Raw genomic sequence first — 17,957 nt, forward strand, 5'->3', positions numbered from 1 at the left:
GCTCCAGGCTGAATACTTTCCATCTACCACACTCTCTGTCGTCTTTGGGCCAGCCAGTTTTGTATCCAGACAAATAGGTTTCCCTGTATCTCATGCCTCCTTACTTTCTGTATGAGCCTCCCATGGGGAACCTTATCAAGCATCTTGCTAAAATCCATGTACACCATATCCACTGCTCTACCTTCATCATAGTGTTTTGTCACATCCTCAAAGAATTCAATATGGTTTGTGAGGCATGACCTGCCCCTCTCAAAGCCATGCTGACTATCTCTAGTCAAACTACGGTTTTCTAAGTAATCATAAGTCCTGTATCTCCGAATCCCCTCCAATACTTTGTCCACCACTGACTTAAGCTCTGTAATACCTAGGATTATCCCTATTTCCTTGAACAAGGGAATAACGTTTGCCACCCTCCAACTCTCTGGCACTATCCAAGTAGACAGTGAGGATGCAAAGATCATCGCCAAAGGTGCAGCAATCTTTTCTCTCGCTTCCTGTAGTAACCTAGTGTACATCTTGTCTGGCCCAGGGAATTTATCTGTCCTTATGTTTTTCAAAATTTTCAGCAAATTGTCCTTCCTAACATCAACCTGTTCTCTCATATCAGTCTGTTCTACGCTGTCTTCAGACACGTCAAAATCCCTCTCACGTGTGAATACTGAAGCAAAGTATTCATTAAGGGCCTCTCCTACTTTCTCCAACTCCAGGTGCAAGTTCCCTCCACTATGCCTGATCGGCCCTACCCTTGCATGATCTTGTAAGCTTCTATGAGATTCCCCCTTAGTCTCCTACGCTCTAAAGAAACAAAATCCTTGCTTGTCCAACCTCTCCTGTTTAACTCAGACCCTCAAGTCCTTGTAAATTTCTTTTGCACTCTTTCCAGTTTAATAACATCATTCCTATCGCAAGGTGACTGAAACTGAAAACAATATTCCAAGTATGGCTTCACCAATGTCCTATATAACTACAACATAACTTCCCAACTTCTGTACTCAGTGCCCTGACTGATGAAGGCCAGTGTGCCAAAAGTTGTCTTCACTTTCCTGTCTACCTGTGGCTCCAGTTTCAGAGAACTGTGCACCTGAACTCGAAGGGCCTTTTGTTCCACCACACTCTTCAGGTGCTCTCATTCGCCATGAATCTCCTACCTTGATTTGACTTCCCAAAATACAAGACCTCACACTTATTAAACTTCATTTGCCATTTCTCAGCCCACTTCCCCAAATGGATTCCTATAGGGTGTAGAAACAGGCCCTTCGGCCTAACCAGTCCACACCGACCCTCTGAAGAGTAACCCACCCAGACCCATTTCCCTCTGACTAATGCACCTAACACTATGGGCAGTTTAGCATGGCCAATTCACCTGACCTGCACATCTTTGGACTGTGGGAGGAAGAGCTGAAAATGTGTTGCTGGAAAAGCGCAGCAGGTCAGGCAGCATCCAAGGAACAGGAGAATCGACGTTTCGGGCATAAGCCCTTCTTCAGGAAGGGCTTTTCCAGCAACACATTTTCAGCTGTGATCTCCAGCATCTGCAGCCCTCACTTTCTCCTCGAAGATTGTGAGAGGAAACCCACGCAGACACGGAGAATGTGCAAACTCCACATAGACGGTTACCCGAGGCTGGAATCGAACGTGGGATCCTGCTGCTGTGAGGCTGCAGTGCTAACCACTGAGCCATCGTGCTGCCAAGGACCTGCTGCAATTTCTGATAATATTCCTCACTGGCCCGATACTACCTACTTTGGTGTCATCTGCAAACTTACATACTCATCCAAATCATTGATATAGATTACAAACAGTAATGGACCCAGCACCGATCCCTGAGGCACTCCACTGAGTCACATTCCTCCAGTCGGACAAGCATCCTTCCACTGTTACCCTCTGCTTTTTACCATCATGCCAAGTTTGTACCCAATTTGCCATGTCTCCCTGGAATCCATGTGACCTAACCTTCAAGAGCAGTGTACCAAGTGGAACCTTATCAAAGGCCTTACTGAAATCCATACAGACCACATCTACCGCCCTTTCTTCGTCAACCTTCTTAGTCACTTCATCAGAGAACTCTAAAGAATTTGTGAAGCGTGATCTCTGACCCACAAATCCATGCTAATTGTTCCTAATCAACCCTGTCTTTCCAAATGCATGTATGTCTTATCTCTCAGAATATTCTTAACTAACATACCTACCACAGAAGTTAGGCTTCCTGGTCTACAGTTTCCAGGTTTTTCTGTGCAGCTCTTCTTGAGTAAGGACAAAACGTTCGCTACCCTCCAGTCTTCTGGGACCTCACCCTTGGCTAATGATGATGCAAAAATATCAGCTGGAGCTCCTGCAATTTCTGCTCTGGCCTCTTGCAGTGCTGTTGGATATGTCTGGTCAGTACCAGGAGACTTATCCACCTTCATAAATTCTAATACATCCAACACCACCTTGACTGCGATATGGACTGTCCCCAAGATATCACCAATATCCTCCCCAAGTCTTCATGTCTTTCTCCATAGTAAACACAGGATACATATTCATTGAAGATCTCACCCATCTCTTGCTGTTCTATACGTACATGTTCACTTTGGCCTTGAAGGGTCCTATTCTTTTTCTAGTTATTCTTTTTCCTTTGATATACTAAAAGAACCTCTTGGGATTCACCCTAATCTTCTCAGCCAAGACTATCTCGTGCCCCCTTATCGCCCTCCTGATTTCCCCCTCCTGTAAAATCCTGTATACCTCCAGGAATTCCCGTGATCCCAGCTGCCTGTACCTGAGCCATACCACCTCCTCTTTTCTGGTCAAAGCCTCAATATCTCTTGTCATCCAGGGTTCTCTATTCCTGTCAACCTTGCCTTTCACCCTCACAGGAACATATAGACCTTGAACTCTAGCTATCTTACTTATAAAGGCTTGCCGGAGATCCCTTTGCCTGCCTACAAACCACTTTAATCAATTCCTACAAGCTTCTGTCTAATTTCATCAAAATTCTCCTTGCCCCAGTTTAGAACTTGAACCTGTGGACCAGTTTTGTTCCTCTCCATAACTATTTAAAAATTAATAAGACTATGTGGACCTTGTTGAAGGTCTTGCTAAATTCCTTGTTGAAAATGCCTACCACTCTGCCTTCATCTATCTATCTTGGTTATCTATTCAAAAAATTCAATCAGATTTTTGAGACACTGTTTCTCGGGCACAAAGCCATGCTGACTATCCGTAATCAATCCTTGCCTTTCCAAATGCATCTAGATCCTGTCTCTCAGAATCGCTCCCTACAACTTACCCACCACTGACATTAAGCTCACTGGTCTATAGTTTTTCCCGTGCAACCTTTCTTTAATAATGACACAAAATTAGCCACCCTCCAATCTTCCAGCACCTGACCTGTGACTGTTGATGCAAATCAGCGACCCCGCAAAATCTTCCCTAGCTTTCCACAATCTCTTGGGATACTCTTCATAGACTCATAGAGCTGTACAGTACAGAAACAAACACTTTGGTCCAACTCATCCATGCTAACCAGATATCCTAAATTAATGTAGTTCCAATTGCCAGCATTTGGCTCATTTCACTCTAAACTCTTCCTATTCGTGTACACAATCAGATGCTTTTTAAATGTTGTAATTATACCAGTCTCCTCCTCTGTTGGCCTATTCCATACATGCACCACCCTGTGTGTGAAAACATTGTCCCTAGGTCCCTTCCTCTTACCTTAAACCTGTGCCCTCTAGTTTTGGATGCCACTATGCTGGAGAAAAATACCTTGGCAATTCACCCTATCCATACCCCTTGTGATTTTATCAACCTCTAAGGTTAGACCTCAGCCTCCAACTTGATCAGGTCCTGGGGATTTATCTACCTTTATTCATTTTAAGACCTCCAGCTCCTCCTCTGCTGTAATGTGGATTTTTTCCAAGACATTACTACTTATTTCCTTGGGTTCCTTAGCTTTCAAGTCTTTCTCGTTGGTAAATACTGACAAGAAATATTCGTTTAGGCTCTCACCCATATCTTGTGACTCCAAACATAGACAACCTTGTTGATTTTTGAGAGGCCCTATTCTCTCCCAAGTTACTCTTTTACCCTTAATGGAATTGTAGAATCTCTTTGGATTCTCTTTTACCCTATCTGCCAAAGCTTTTCATGTCTCCTTTTTATCCTCCTGATTTCCCTCTTAAGTGTACTGCTATACCTCCTATACTCGAGGGATTGATTTGACTTCAGCTGTCTATACCTGATACCTGCCCGCCTTTTTCTTGATAAGAACCTCAATATCTGCCATCCAGTGTTCCCTGCTTCGGCCAGCCTTACCCTGCATACTGACAGGAACATTCGGGCCCCGATCTCTTATCGCACTTTTGAAAGCCTCCCACTTGCCAGACATCCCCTCACCTGCGAATAGCCTCCCGCAATCAACTTTAGAAAGTTTCTGCCTAATAGCATCAAAATTCACCTTGCTCCAGTTGAGAACTTTAATTTGTAGACTAGGCCTATCCTTCTCTGTAACTATTTTAAAATGAATACATGTCACCTGGCGAGGCGATGAAACGTCTGCAGATAACCACACTGGCTCGACGAACGAATCTATGACTCAAAAGTAACAATTCATTGGCATTACTGTCACTGAATTCCCCCCTATCAACATCCTATTGGCCTTTCTATGAGCGTATGGACTCACAGCATAAACACAGTAGCTACACGACCAGCTCATAAGCTATGAGTACTTTAGCAAGTATTCACCTTGTTACTCCCTGTCCATCATCTAGACGACACAAGTTGGAATGCTGCCCAGTTATCTAAATTGGTGCAGCTCCAATAACCGTCAAGAAGTTTGACACCATCTGGCACAAAGCAGCTCGCTTGAATGGAACCATGTCCTGAAGTCTCCACTGCATCTACCACCAACAAACACTCAGTAGCAGCAATGTGGACTGTATAAATTTGTCAAAGATCCTTAAATAGGCTGACCTTACTGGCTGACCTTAGGTTGGGTCAGTCTGGAATTCCCTCCCTAACAGCATTGCAGGTCTACCTACGGCACATGGACTGCGGCAGTTTAAGAAGGCAGCTCACCAGCACCTTCTCAAAAGAACTAGGGCCAGCCAGTAACACCCACATCCCATCAGAGAATAAAATAGATACGAATAATTCAGATGAAGGAACTGATTGCATTGTTGTAAATTTTCTGACCTTACAAAAGTAAAAGGGAAACTAGGTTGAAAAGCCCATAATGTGTCTGCAAAGCTTGCTTGAATGGAACCATGCAGGATGGTTGTTATGGGTGATTTCAACTTTCCCAATATCGACTGGAACCTCCTAAGTGCAGATGGTTTGGATGGAGCCATTTTTGTCAGATATGTTCAGGAGGGTTTCCTTACTCAGTATGTAGGCAAAAACAATGACTGCAGATGCTGGAAACCACAGTCTAGATTAGAGTGGTGCTGGAAAAGCACAGCAGTTCAGGCAGCATCCGAGGAGCAGTAAAATCAACGTTTCGAGCAAAAGCCCTTCATCAGGAATACCTTACTCAGTATGTAGACAGACCGATGAGGGGAGAGGCCATTTTGGATTTGGGGCTCAGCAACAAGCCAGGACAGGTGTCAGATCTCACGGTGGGAGAGCACTTTGGTGAAAGCGATCACAACTGTCTCACATTTAGCATAGCCTTGGAGACTGAAAGGAGCAGTTACCGAGGGAAGATATTTTATTGGGGAAAAGGAAATTATGACTCTATCAGACAAGAGTTGGGAAGTACAGACTGGGAGCAATTGTTCCACAGGGCACAGCAGACACTGGAGACTATTTAAGGAGCAGTTGTTGCGAGTGATGCACAAATTTGTTCCTCTGAGACAGGTAAGAGGGGATAAGATTAAGAAACCTTGGATGACGAGAACAGAGGAACTTCTCATCAAAAGAAAGAAGGCAGCTTACGTAAGGTGGAGGAAACAAGGATCTAGCACAGCTTTAGAGGATTACAGGCTTGATAGAAAGGAGCTAAGAAATGGACTGAGGAGAGCCAGGAGGGGGCAAAAAAAAGGCTTGGCAAGAAGGATTAGGGAGAACCTAAAGGCATTTTACTCATACATGAGGAATAAGAGCATGGAGCGTGGAGTCTGAGCAGATAGGGGAAGCCCTAAATGAGTTTTATACTTCGGTTTTCACCAAGGAAAGGGAACTTGTTGTAAATGAAAACTTAGAGGAGCTGGGATACATCTTGACCAGATCAAGATTGATGAAGTCGACGTGCTAGAAATTTTGGAAAACATTAAGATTGATAAGTCCCCAGGGCCAGACCAGATTTATCCTAGGCTGCTCCGGGAAGCGAGAAAGGAGATTGCTAAGCCACTGGAGAAGATCTTTGCCTCCTCACTCTCCACGGGAGTCGTACCGGCGGATTGGGAGGAGGCGAATGTTGTTCCTCTTTTCAAGAAGGGTAATAAGGAAATCCCTGGCAATTACAGACCAGTCAGTCTTACGTCTGTGGTCAGTAAAGTTTTGGAAAGAACACTGAGGGATAGGATTTATGACTGTTTGGCAAAGCATAGTGTAAGTAAAGGCAATCAGCATGGCTTTGTGAGGGGCAGGTCATGCCTCACAAATCTTATTGTGTTCTTTGAGGAGGTGTCAAGACAGGTCGATGACGGTCAAACAGTAGATGTGGTGTATATGGACTTTAGCAAGGCATTTGATAGGGTTCCCCATGGTAGGCTCATTCATAAAGCTAGGAGGTATGGGATACAGGGAGATTTGGCTATCTGGATTCAGAATTGACTGACTCACAGAAGGTAGAGAGTGGTTGTAGATGGAAAGTACTCTGCTTGGAGGTCAGTGTTGAGTGGGGTCCCGCAGGGCTCTATTCTTGGGACTCTGCTCTTTGTAGTTTTTATAAATGACTTGGATGAGGAGGTTGAGGGATGGTTAAGTAAATTTGCAGATGACACAAAGGTTAGAGATGTCGTCGATGGTATAGAGGGCTACTGCAGCGCGACATAGACAGGATGCAGAGCTGGGCTGAGAAATGGCGGGTGGAGTTCAACCTGGAAAAATGCAAAGTGATGCATTTTGGAAGGTGGAACTTGAATGCTGAATATAGGATGAAAGACAGGATTCTTGGCAGTGTGGAGGAACAGAGGGATCTAGGTGTGCAAGTACATAGATCCCTCAAAGTTGACACCCAAGTGGATAGGGTTGTTCAGAAAGCATATGGTGTTTTGGCTTTCATTAACAGGGGGATCGAGTTTAAGAGCCGTGAGGTTTTGCTACAGCTCTACAAGTCCCTGGTGAGACCACGCTTGGAATATTGTGTCCACTTCTGGTCACCCTACTATAGGAAAGATACAGAGGCTTTGGAGAGGGTGCAAAGAAGGTTTACCAGGATGCTGCCTGGACTGGAGGGCTTGCCATATGAAGAAAGGTTGAATAAGCTTGGACTTTTCTCTCTGGAGAGAAGGAGGAAGAGGGGAGACCTGATCGAGGTGTCAAAAATAATGAGAGGAATAGATAGAATCAATAGCCAGAGACTTTTCCCCAAGGCAGGATGGACTGGTACGAGATGTCATAGTTTGAAGATATTAGGATGAAAATATGAAGGAGACATCAGAGGTTGGTTCCTTATGCAGAGAGTTATGAATGCATGGAATGCGTTGCCAGCTGTGGTGGTGGAAGCAAAGTCCTTGGGGACACTTAAGCGACTGCTGGACATGCACATGGATAGCAGTGAGTTGAGGGATATGTAGGTTAAGTTACTATATTTTACATTAGGATTAAATCTCAGCACAACATCGTGGGTCAAAGGGCCTGTTCTGTGCTGTACTTTCCTGTGTTCTATAAAGCGATACAGATAGATTACTTTGGCAGCTGGAGTACAGTGTTGGAAATTGAGCTTGTCTACTTTGGCAGGGAGAAAACAACAGCAATATGCTATTTAAATGGAGAGAGATTGCAGAAAATTAGTATGCAGGTAAAGCAAATAACAGAAAGGGGAAATGATATGTTTGGGGGAATGGAATATGTCAAGAGGAATTGGATTAGATTAGATTAGATTACTTACAGTGTGGAAACAGGCCCTTCGGCTCAACAAGTCCACACCGACCCGCCGAAGGGCAACCCACCCATACCCCTACATTTACCCCTTACCTAACACTACGGGCAATTTAGCATGGCCAATTCACCTGACCTGCACATCTTTGTGATGTGGGAGGAAACCGGAGCACCCGGAGGAAACCCACGCAGACACGGGGAGAACGTGCAAACTCCACACAGTCAGTCGCCTGAGGCGGGAATTGAACCCGGGTCTCTGGTGCCGTGAGGCAGCAGTGCTAACCATTGTGCCACTGTTTGCTGCAGGTGCCTAACAGCATTGCTAAAACTACATCTGTAGTACTGTTTTCAGTTTTTGTTTCCTTATATAAGAATGGATGTAAATTGATTTGAAACAATTCAGAGAAAGTTCCTGAATTGAAATCTGGGATGGGGGTAATATCTTTCCTCCTGGACAGCTGGACCTCATCCATTGGAGTGGAGAAGAATGCGTTGTGACCTTATTGCAACATACAACATTCTGAAGGAACTTGACAGGTTGGACTCTGATAAGTTGCTTTCCCTTGCTGGAACAAGAAGTCACAGTTAAAATATAAGCGGTCTCCCATTTATGAGGCAGGATTTGTTTTCTTTGAAGGTCAGAGGGTTTCTGATCTCCTCCTCAGTATGTAGTGAGGCAGGTTGATTGTACATTTTTAAGGCAGAGGTAGATTCTTGACTAACAAGGGAGTTGATGCATTTGGGTAATTTTGAATGTGAAGTTGCAGGCACAGTCTGATTATTTGAAATCTTATTGAATGTGGGAGCAGGCTTGAGGTATTGATTTGGCTATTTCATGCTCATAACTTAGATCTAATGAATCCCTCCCTTTCTCATACACAATCTTTCTTGTGTGAAATAAAATAAGCCAGCAAGGCTGGGTAACCACAATTTCCCATGTACTTTTAATGAGTTCAAGTTGATGACTTCTGAGGAATAATAAATTAATTTTGCATGTCTTAAAAGTAAGAAAGACCTCTATCCGGAGTGCCTGTTCCCAGATGAAGGACAGTTGGCAATTTAGGTATCATCAGGAGAGCAGTTATCTAATTTCTAACGTCTAAATAATATTGCTGTTAATGCATGCTCCAATTGAAAAAATGGTTAGGATTTTCAGCTATACCTCATTCAGAAGGCACCTTTAGAATACCCAGAATTGACTGCTCTAAGTTGGTATCAACCAGGGAAATAGCTCCAAATAATCCTGTAGTTGTACTGTTTCAGGTGATTTTACCAGTAAAATTCAGCTTTTGAATATTATGGTCACAGAGTTCTCGTCAAGGATTCTCTCCAGGTAAACTGCAGTCATGAGTAAGGAAGGCAGATGCAATGATTGTATTTATTTTGAGAGGACTTGAATATAAAAGCAGGAATGTACTTCTGAGGCTGGAAAAGGCTCTGGTCAGACTATTTTTGGAATGTTGTGCGCAGTTTTGGGCCCTGTATCTCAGGACAGATGTACTGGCCCTGGAGTATGTTCAGAGAAGGTTCATGAGAATGATCCCAGGAATGAAAAGCTTAACATATGAAGAATGTTTGAGGACTCTGGGTCAATACTCGATGGAGTTTAGAAGGATGAGTTTCAATTCTATAATTGAAACTTATAGAATACTGAATGCCTGGACAGAGTAGATGTTAGGAAGATGTTTCCATTGTTAGGAAATACTAGGACCTGAGGGCACCTTTAAAGGGAAGACCTTTTAGAACGGCAATGAGGAGAAACTTTTTTAGCCAGAGAGTGGTGAATCTGTGGAATTCATTACCGCTGAAGGCTGTGGTACCACTGGAGGTCATTGAGTATATTTAAGACTGAGAATAGGTTCTTATGTATCAAGGGTTAAGGGGAGAAAGCAGGACGATGGGTTTGAGAAACTTCTCAGCCATAATTGAATGGCGGAGCAGTTTCGATGGGCTGAATGGCCTATTTTCTGCTCCTATGTCTTCTGGTCTTATAAAAGCGTAGAAAGTAAATGCAAAAGAGAAAAATGGGAATTCTGTTGAAGAATAGAATTTGTTAATGTCGACATTTCAACATTTCAATCCTGGCCTTCTGATGGACACTCATATTTTTAAATTTCTTTGTTTGTAGCCTCATCGGATCCTGCAGGCCCTGAAGCGCTATATCCGTGCAGAGCAGAAAGATCGGCAGCACACTCTTCGACACTATCAGCATGTCATGGCTGTAGATCCAGAGAAAGCAGCACAGATGAAATCACAGGTGAGTGAAATGTTATGAAACACAGATTAAATGCTGCTGTTACCAAATGACAAGGAAATCTTTTTCTGCTCAGTGTCTGGTTCATCTCTAGGATGCTCCTGAGGCACAGGCTTCAAATGCGAGCTATCCTGAGGCCGGAATAGTTTCAGATTTTCAAATTAAATATAGTAAAATAACTCCAAGGTTAAATATGTTTTTTTAAAGTAAACCTACAAATATACAGTAATATTCTCAGAAAGAGACCATTCTGCCCATTGTTTTGTTTTTGTGTCAGCGGTGATTCTTTGAGCATTTTACCTTGCTACTAATCTTCTGTCTTTCCCCAGACCTGTTGCACATTATTTTTATCCAGATAATCATCCAATGCCCACTTGAATGCCTAAAGTGAATCTGCCATCCAGACCTGAACCACTCATTACATGAAAGGGTATTTTTGCTCATCACATTTGACCCTTTAATACTGTGATACTTGAATTCTGTGCCCTCTTGTTCTTGATCCTTTTATAAGCAGGAACACTTTCTCCCTACCCTTATCTACTCTATCCAAACCTCTCATGATTTTGAGAACTTTTATCTGATCTCTTAAGCTTCCACTCACCAAAGGGAATACTCCCAACCTCAAAGCTATTCTTATCCAGGAGCCATTCTTGTAAACCTCTTCTGTGTACTCTCCAACTAGTTGATATCCTCTTAATGTGTGCCCAGAACAAAAGAACAGTTCCAGCTGAGGCCTAGCAAGTGTCTTGTATAAGCTTAGCAGGAGCTCATTAAAGTGATAAATGGAGATTTTAATCTGACGTGTCTAAGACTTCACATCAATATTGTATTTCAAGACGCAGCAACTGTTCTATTACCAGAACAATTCGCAAGATGGAACACACTAGAGTGGGACAAATAGCATTCATCTTTGGTTGTGGATGTTAAGAGATATTCTAGCTCAAACACATGCAGATCTCTCCAGTATTCATGAAATTATCCAAAGGATGACACCTCCAGCACAGCAATTACAATGCTGGCACTTTGTTCTAGATTTGTCTCATGTGTGAAGTGGAACTTGAATCCACACTGTCTGACTTAAAGATGAAAGTGAGCCAATCACCGTGAAAACTGAAATTGTCTTGATGCTGTGATTGATCATACAGGTAGTTCTCCTATGTCACTGTAGTTGCATTCCAATGAAACCATGCTTAAACCATGCGTTGTGGGCGGCACGGTGGCACAGTGGTTAGCACTGCTGCCTCACAGCGCCTGAGACCCGGGTTCATTTCCCGCCTCAGGCAACTGACTGTGTGGAGTTTGCACGTTCTCCCCGTGTCTGCGTGGGTTTCCTCCGGGTGCTCCGGTTTCCTCCCACAGTCCAAAGATGTGCAGGTCAGGTGAATTGACCATGCTAAATTGCCCGTAGTGTTAGGTAAGGGGTAAACGTAGGGGTATGGGTGGGTTGCACTTCGGCAGGTCGGTGTGGACTTGTTGGGCCGAAGGGCCTGTTTCCACACTGTAAAGTAATCTAATCTAATACAAAATTGCTTAATAAAAATAATGGGCCTATGGGAAAAATGAGAATAGACCCAGAAAATAAGACACACGATCACTCAAAGATCACCCAAAAGCCCAACACAAATTATAGCATAGCCTGAATGAAGGTTTGTGTCATATTTGTTAACGAAACAAATATATATTTAACACATTACATTGGAAAAATATTGTTAATGCAGGGACCGAGAGTTGTCATCATCACGACCGTCGGGTTCACTTGTGATTGCAGAAGTGGATAGTTGTGGTTGATTGTCTTTAGACTGTTCCTTGCGGGTTGGTTCAGATTGTGTGATATGCAGATACAAGAACATTTTAGAAGGACAAATGGCATGTATAAGAGTAATGCAGCCCTGCAGGAAATGTACAGGAATTAAATAAGAATATTCTTATCTCAGAGGGAGAGCAATGAATATCCATTAGTTTAATTTTTGAGATGAAGCTGTTTGACATCAGCGCATGTGTAGAACGGCACGGAGACTTTATTGCTGACATTGGCGCATGCGCAGAATGACACAGATGCAATGGCGCTGATGATGGCGCATGCACAGAACGGCACAGAGACAATGGTGCTGACAAGGTTGCATGTGCAGAATGACGCGGAGACATCAGCGCATGCACGGAATGGCATGCAGACTTTGTCACTGACATTGGCGCATATGCAGAATGGCACGGAGACTTCGGTGCTGATATTGGTGCATGCACAGAATGGCACAGAGACTTTGTCACTGACATTGGTGCATATACAGAACAGCACAGAGACTTTGGCGGCGCATGTGCAGAGCGGCTTGGAGACTTTGGCGTCGATATCAGCACATGCGCAAAATGGCACGGGGACTTTGGCGCTGGCATCGGCGCGTGTGCAGAGGCGTGTGGAGACTTTGGCGCTGATATTTGCGCATGCACAGAATGGCGTAGAGACTTTAGCATTGTCGTCAACACACGCACAGAATGGAGCATGTGAAACGATCTCCTCTGAAATTGCGCTTTTGCAAACAGGTAAGCATTCTCGAAAATACCGTTACCTAATTCTTCAGTGACATTATAATCAAATCATGCTTTCTCTGAGAACTATCTGTATTTGGATTTCATGATTTCATGATGTGCAAGCACATTTTGAAAAGCTTAATATGATTGTCTTTCACGTCTAGGTGGTGACCCACCTCCGTGTTATCGAGGAGCGGATGAACCAGAGCCTGTCTCTGCTTTACCAGGTGCCATTTGTTGCTGAGGAAATCCAAGATGAGATTGGTGGGTACAAGGCCTGCAGCATAATCACCTGTTTTTGTTTGATAGCTTGGGAACGCTTACAGTGTAGAAAAATATTTCAATTACTCTCTCAATACAGATTGGTACTGGTGTGCACCAATCTTGACACAGTCTTAGTTGTTTCTTATAGTTATTGCAGCACTTTTTGGTAGTTTCGAAACTAAAGGAGGTGCTTCGCTGAGCTGAGAACTAATCCGTAACTTTTTAATTGGTAGCCTTGAACTTTGATCCATGTGACTACCCATAATCTCCTGTTGTGATTTGCTATTTGCCAGTTCCTAACTTGAAACCCTCAGCCACTTTTTGCCCCTTTATGAAGGGAAATTTTGTGACAACTTTAATGAATCTCCTGGCAAAACCTTTGGAGTTCGGCAGAGCTCCCTTTTCTCAATGATGATGATGGATTTCAGCAAGTAGTAATAGGATGGTATTAAGATGTCTGTATTGGGAAAGTACAGCAAATTAACAGCAAATCTTACATCCATGGGTATTTATGTATTACCATTTAATAGGATTCATTTTCACACTAATTGAATATCATCCTGTTGTCAGCCAGTAAGATGCTGTGTAGCTCTACCTTATGGTTCTATGCATCTTCAAGTTGATTAAGATTTGATCTTCACAAGACAAAAACTGAGGGTGATTGAAATACCAATACGTGTGCGCTTGTTAAATTTATTCATATTCTTAGCCTATAATTATCTTTATGCTTTGAAACAACAAGAAACAAGTGATTTTACCATTTGGAAATTTAGGTCTGCTATTTCCTTGTCAATTATCCTGTTCCCCTCAGTTAGTATTGATTCTGCACCACATTTCAGAACAGGCAGAACATTTCAAATGAATGTAAATCACTTTATACAAATATCTAACGTTTTGGTCCATTTTCTGAAATCTGTCTCCATTGGTTAATGTTTCTTCAGCCACTGGAAGCAGTTTCTCCTTATTTACTCAAGCAAAACAATGGTGAGAGTCTTCAATTATTTGTAAATTATCTACTTCAAGCAGATAGGGAAATTTAATATCAATGTCAAAATTATGACAACCCTCATCATTACTGTCACTCTGGGCACTGTACCCTTCCAAAGACCTTGATATCCTTTCTAGAGTGAGATGGTGTGCTGGAATTGGATTCAGTTTCTGAGCTTAACTTGTGGTTTATGACAAAAAGAATGTTGTAGAATAACACAACAAAGATGCAAACTGAAAAAAAAAGGCAAAGCGGGCAAAAATCCAGCAGATGGAGTATAATGTGAGAAATATGAAGTTCAATTTACCTGGAAGAATCAAAAAGTTCTGTTGTTTATAACAGAGCGTAACTGCAGAATTGCCTTGTGCTTTGAAGTGTTCTAGTGCATGAGTCGCCAAAAGTTAATGTGCAGGTACATAAAGTGATTTAGAAGGCTAATGGAATACTGCATTATCACAAGAGGAATTGAACACAAAGGTAAGGATGTCGTGCTTCAGCTAGATGGGGCAGCTCAAATACTGTAACAACTTTTAGACTCATAGGAGGATAGAGCAGATGAATGCATGGCTAAGGAGCGGGTGTATGGGAGAAAGATTCACATTTTTGGATCATTGGAATCTCTTTTGGGGTAGAAGTGACCTGTACAAGAAGGACGGATTGCACCTAAATTGGAAGGGGACTAATATACTGGCAGGGAAATTTGCTAGAACTGCTTGGGAGGATTTAAACTAGTAAGGTGGGGGGTGGGGGACCCAGGGAGATAATGAGGAAAGAGATCGATCTGAGACCAGTACAGCTGAGAACAGAAGTGAGTCAAACAGTCAGGGCAGGTAGGGACAAGGTAGGACTAATAAATTAAACTGCATTTATTTCAATGCAAGGGTCCTAACAGGGAAGGCAGATGAACTCGGGGCATGGTTAGGAACATAGGACTGGGATAGCATAGCAATGACAGAAACATGGCTCAGGGATGGGCAGGACTGGCAGCTTAATGTTCCAGGATACAAAAGCTACAGGAAGGATAGAAAGGGAGGCAAGAGAGGAGGGAGAGTGGCATTTTTGATAAGGGATAGCATTACAGCTGTGCTGAGGGAGGATATTCCCGGAAATACATCCCGGGAAGTTATTTGGGTGGAACTGAGAAATAAGAGATGATCACCTTATTGGGATTGTATTATAGACCCCCCAATAGTCAGAGGGAAATTGAGAAACAAACTTGTAAGGAGATCTCAGCTAACTGTAAGAATAATAGGGTGGTTATGGTAGGGGATTTTAACTTTCCAAACATTGATTGGGACTGCCATAGTGTTAAAAGTTTAGATGGAGAGGTATTTCTTAAGTGTGTACAAGACAATTTTCTGATTCAGTATGTGGATGTACTTACTAGGGAAGGTGCAAAATTTGACCTACTCTTGGGAAATAAGGCAGGACAGGTGACTGAGGTGTCAGTGGGGGAGCACTTTGGAGCCATCGACCATAATTCTATTCGTTTTAAAATAGGATAGACCAGTAAAAGGATAGACCAGATCTAAAAGTTGAAGTTCTAAATTGGAGAAAGGCCAATTTGGATGGTATAAGGCAAGAACTTTCGAAACCTGATAGGAGGCAGATGTTCGCAGCTAAAAGGGGAGCCTTCAGCTGGAAAATGGGGAGCCTTCAGAAATAACAAGAATCCAGAGAAAGTATATTCCTGTCAGGGTGAAAGGGAAGGCTGGTAGGTATAGGGAATGCTGGATGACTAAAGAAATTGAGGAGAAAGTGAGGTCTGCAGATGCTGGAGATCAAAGTTGAAACTTTATTGCTGGAACAGCACAGCAGGTCAGGCAGTATCCAGGGAACAGGAGATTCGACGTTTCGGGCACAGGGCCTTCTTCAGGAATTCCTGAAGAAGGGCCTGTGCCCGAAACGTCGAATCTCCTGTTCCCTGGATGCTGCCTGACCTGCTGTGCTGTTCCAGCAATAAAGTTTCAACTAAAGAAATTCAGGGTTTGGTTAAGAAAAAGAAGGAAGCATATGTCAGGTATAGACAGGATAGATCGAATGAATCCTCAGAAGAGTATAAAGAAAGTAGGAGTATACTTAAGAGGGAAATCAGGAGGGCAAAAAGGGGACATGAGATAGCTTTAGCAAATAGAATTAAGGAGAGTCCAAAGGGTTTTTACAAATATATTAAGGACAAAGGGTAACTAGGGAGAGAATAGGGCCCCTCAAAGATCAGCAAGGCAGCCTTTAAATGGAGCCACAGAAAATGGAGGAGATACTAAATGAATATTTTGTATCAGTATTTACTGTTGAAAAGGATATGGAAGATATGGACTGTAGGGAAATAGATGGTGACATCTTGCAAAATGTCCAGATTACAGAGGAGGAAGTGCTGGATGTCTTGAAACGGTTAAAGGTGGATAAATCCCCAGGACCTGATCAGGTGTACCCGAGAACTCTGTGGGAAGCTAGAGAAGTGATTGCTGGGCCTCTTGCTGAGATATTTGTATCATCGATAGTCACAGGTGAGTTGCCGGAAGACTGGAGGTTGGCAAACGTGGTGCCACTGTTTAAGAAGGGCGGTAAAGACAAGCCAGGGCACTATAGATCGGTGAGCCTGACCTCGGTGGGCAAGTTGTTGGAGGGAATCCTGAAGGACAGGATGTAAATGTATTTGGAAAGGCAAGGACTGATTCGGGATAGTCAACATGTCTTTGTGTGTCGGAAATCATGTCTCACAAACTTGATTGAGTTTTTTGAAGACGTAACAAAGAAGATTGATGAGGGCGGAGCAGTAGATATGATCTATGTGGACTTCAGTAAGGCGTTCGACGAGGTTCCCCATGGGAGACTGATTAGCAAGGTTAGATCTCATGGGATACAGGGAGAATGAGCCATTTGGATGCAGAACTGGTTCAAAGGTAGAAGACAGAGGGTGGTGGTGGAGGGTTGTTTTTCAGACTGGAGGCCTGTGACCAGTGGAGTGCCACAAGGATCGGTGCTGGGCCTTCTACTTTTTGTCATTTACATAAATGATTTGGATGCGAGCTTAAGAGGTACAGTTGGTAAGTTTGCAGATGACACCAAAATTGGAGGTGTAGTGGATAGCGAAGAGGGTGACCTCAGATTACAACAGGGTCTGGACCAGGTGGGCCAATGGGCTGAGAAGTGGCAGATGGAGTTTAATTCAGATAAATACGAGGTGCTGCATTTTTGGGAAAGCAAATCTTAGCAGAACTTATACACTTAATGGTAAGGTCCAAGGGAGTGTTTCTGAACAAAGAGACCTTGGAGTGCAGGTTCATAGCTCCTTGAAAGTGGAGTCGCAGGTAGATAGGATAGTGAAGGAGGAGTTTGGTATGCTTTCCCTTATTGGTCAGAGTATTGAGTACAGGAGTTGGGAGGTCATGGTGCGCCTGTACAGGACATTGGTTAGGCCACTGTTGGAATATTGCGTGCAATTTTGGTCTCCTGCCTATTGGAAAGATGTTGTGAAACTTGAAAGGGTTCAGAAAAGATTTAGAAGGATTTTGCCAGGGTTGGAGGGTCTGAGCTACAGGGAGAGGCTGAACAAGCTGGGGCTGTTTTCCCTGGAGCGTCGGAGGCTGAGGGGTGACCTTATAGAGGTTTACAAAATTGAGGGACATGGATAGGATAAATAGACCAAGTCTTTTCCCTGGGGTCGGGGAGTCCAGAACTAAAGGGCATAGGTTTAGGGTGAGAGGGAAAAGATATAAAAGAGACCTAAGGGGCAACGTTTTCACGCAGTGGCTGGTATGTGCATGGAATGTGCTGCCAGAGGATGTGGTGGAGGCTGGTACAATTGCAACATTTAAGAGGCATTTGGATGTATATGAATAGGAAGGGTTGGCGGGATATGGGCCGGGTGCTGGCAGGTGGGACTAGATTTGGTTGGGA

The 17,957-nt window shown here is 43.3% G+C and overlaps 1 protein-coding gene across 3 annotated transcripts in view; it reads left to right on the top strand.

Moving 5' to 3' along the window:
- aplp2 (amyloid beta precursor like protein 2) overlaps positions 1–17,957 on the top strand; it is a 223,946-nt gene that overhangs the window by 151,845 nt on the left and 54,144 nt on the right. For all 3 annotated transcript variants that reach the window (XM_043676955.2, XM_043676956.2, XM_043676957.2), the window contains 2 exons: positions 10,157–10,285; positions 12,970–13,069. In XM_043676955.2, coding sequence (XP_043532890.2) covers positions 10,157–10,285; positions 12,970–13,069 — 229 coding nt within the window. The remainder of the gene's footprint in view (positions 1–10,156; positions 10,286–12,969; positions 13,070–17,957) is intronic.

The sequence above is a fragment of the Chiloscyllium plagiosum genome, unplaced genomic scaffold (assembly GCF_037043375.1).
Source record: "Chiloscyllium plagiosum isolate Xiang-an unplaced genomic scaffold, Cpla_swu_hap1 HiC_scaffold_29, whole genome shotgun sequence".
Classification (NCBI taxonomy): Eukaryota; Metazoa; Chordata; class Chondrichthyes; order Orectolobiformes; family Hemiscylliidae; genus Chiloscyllium; species Chiloscyllium plagiosum.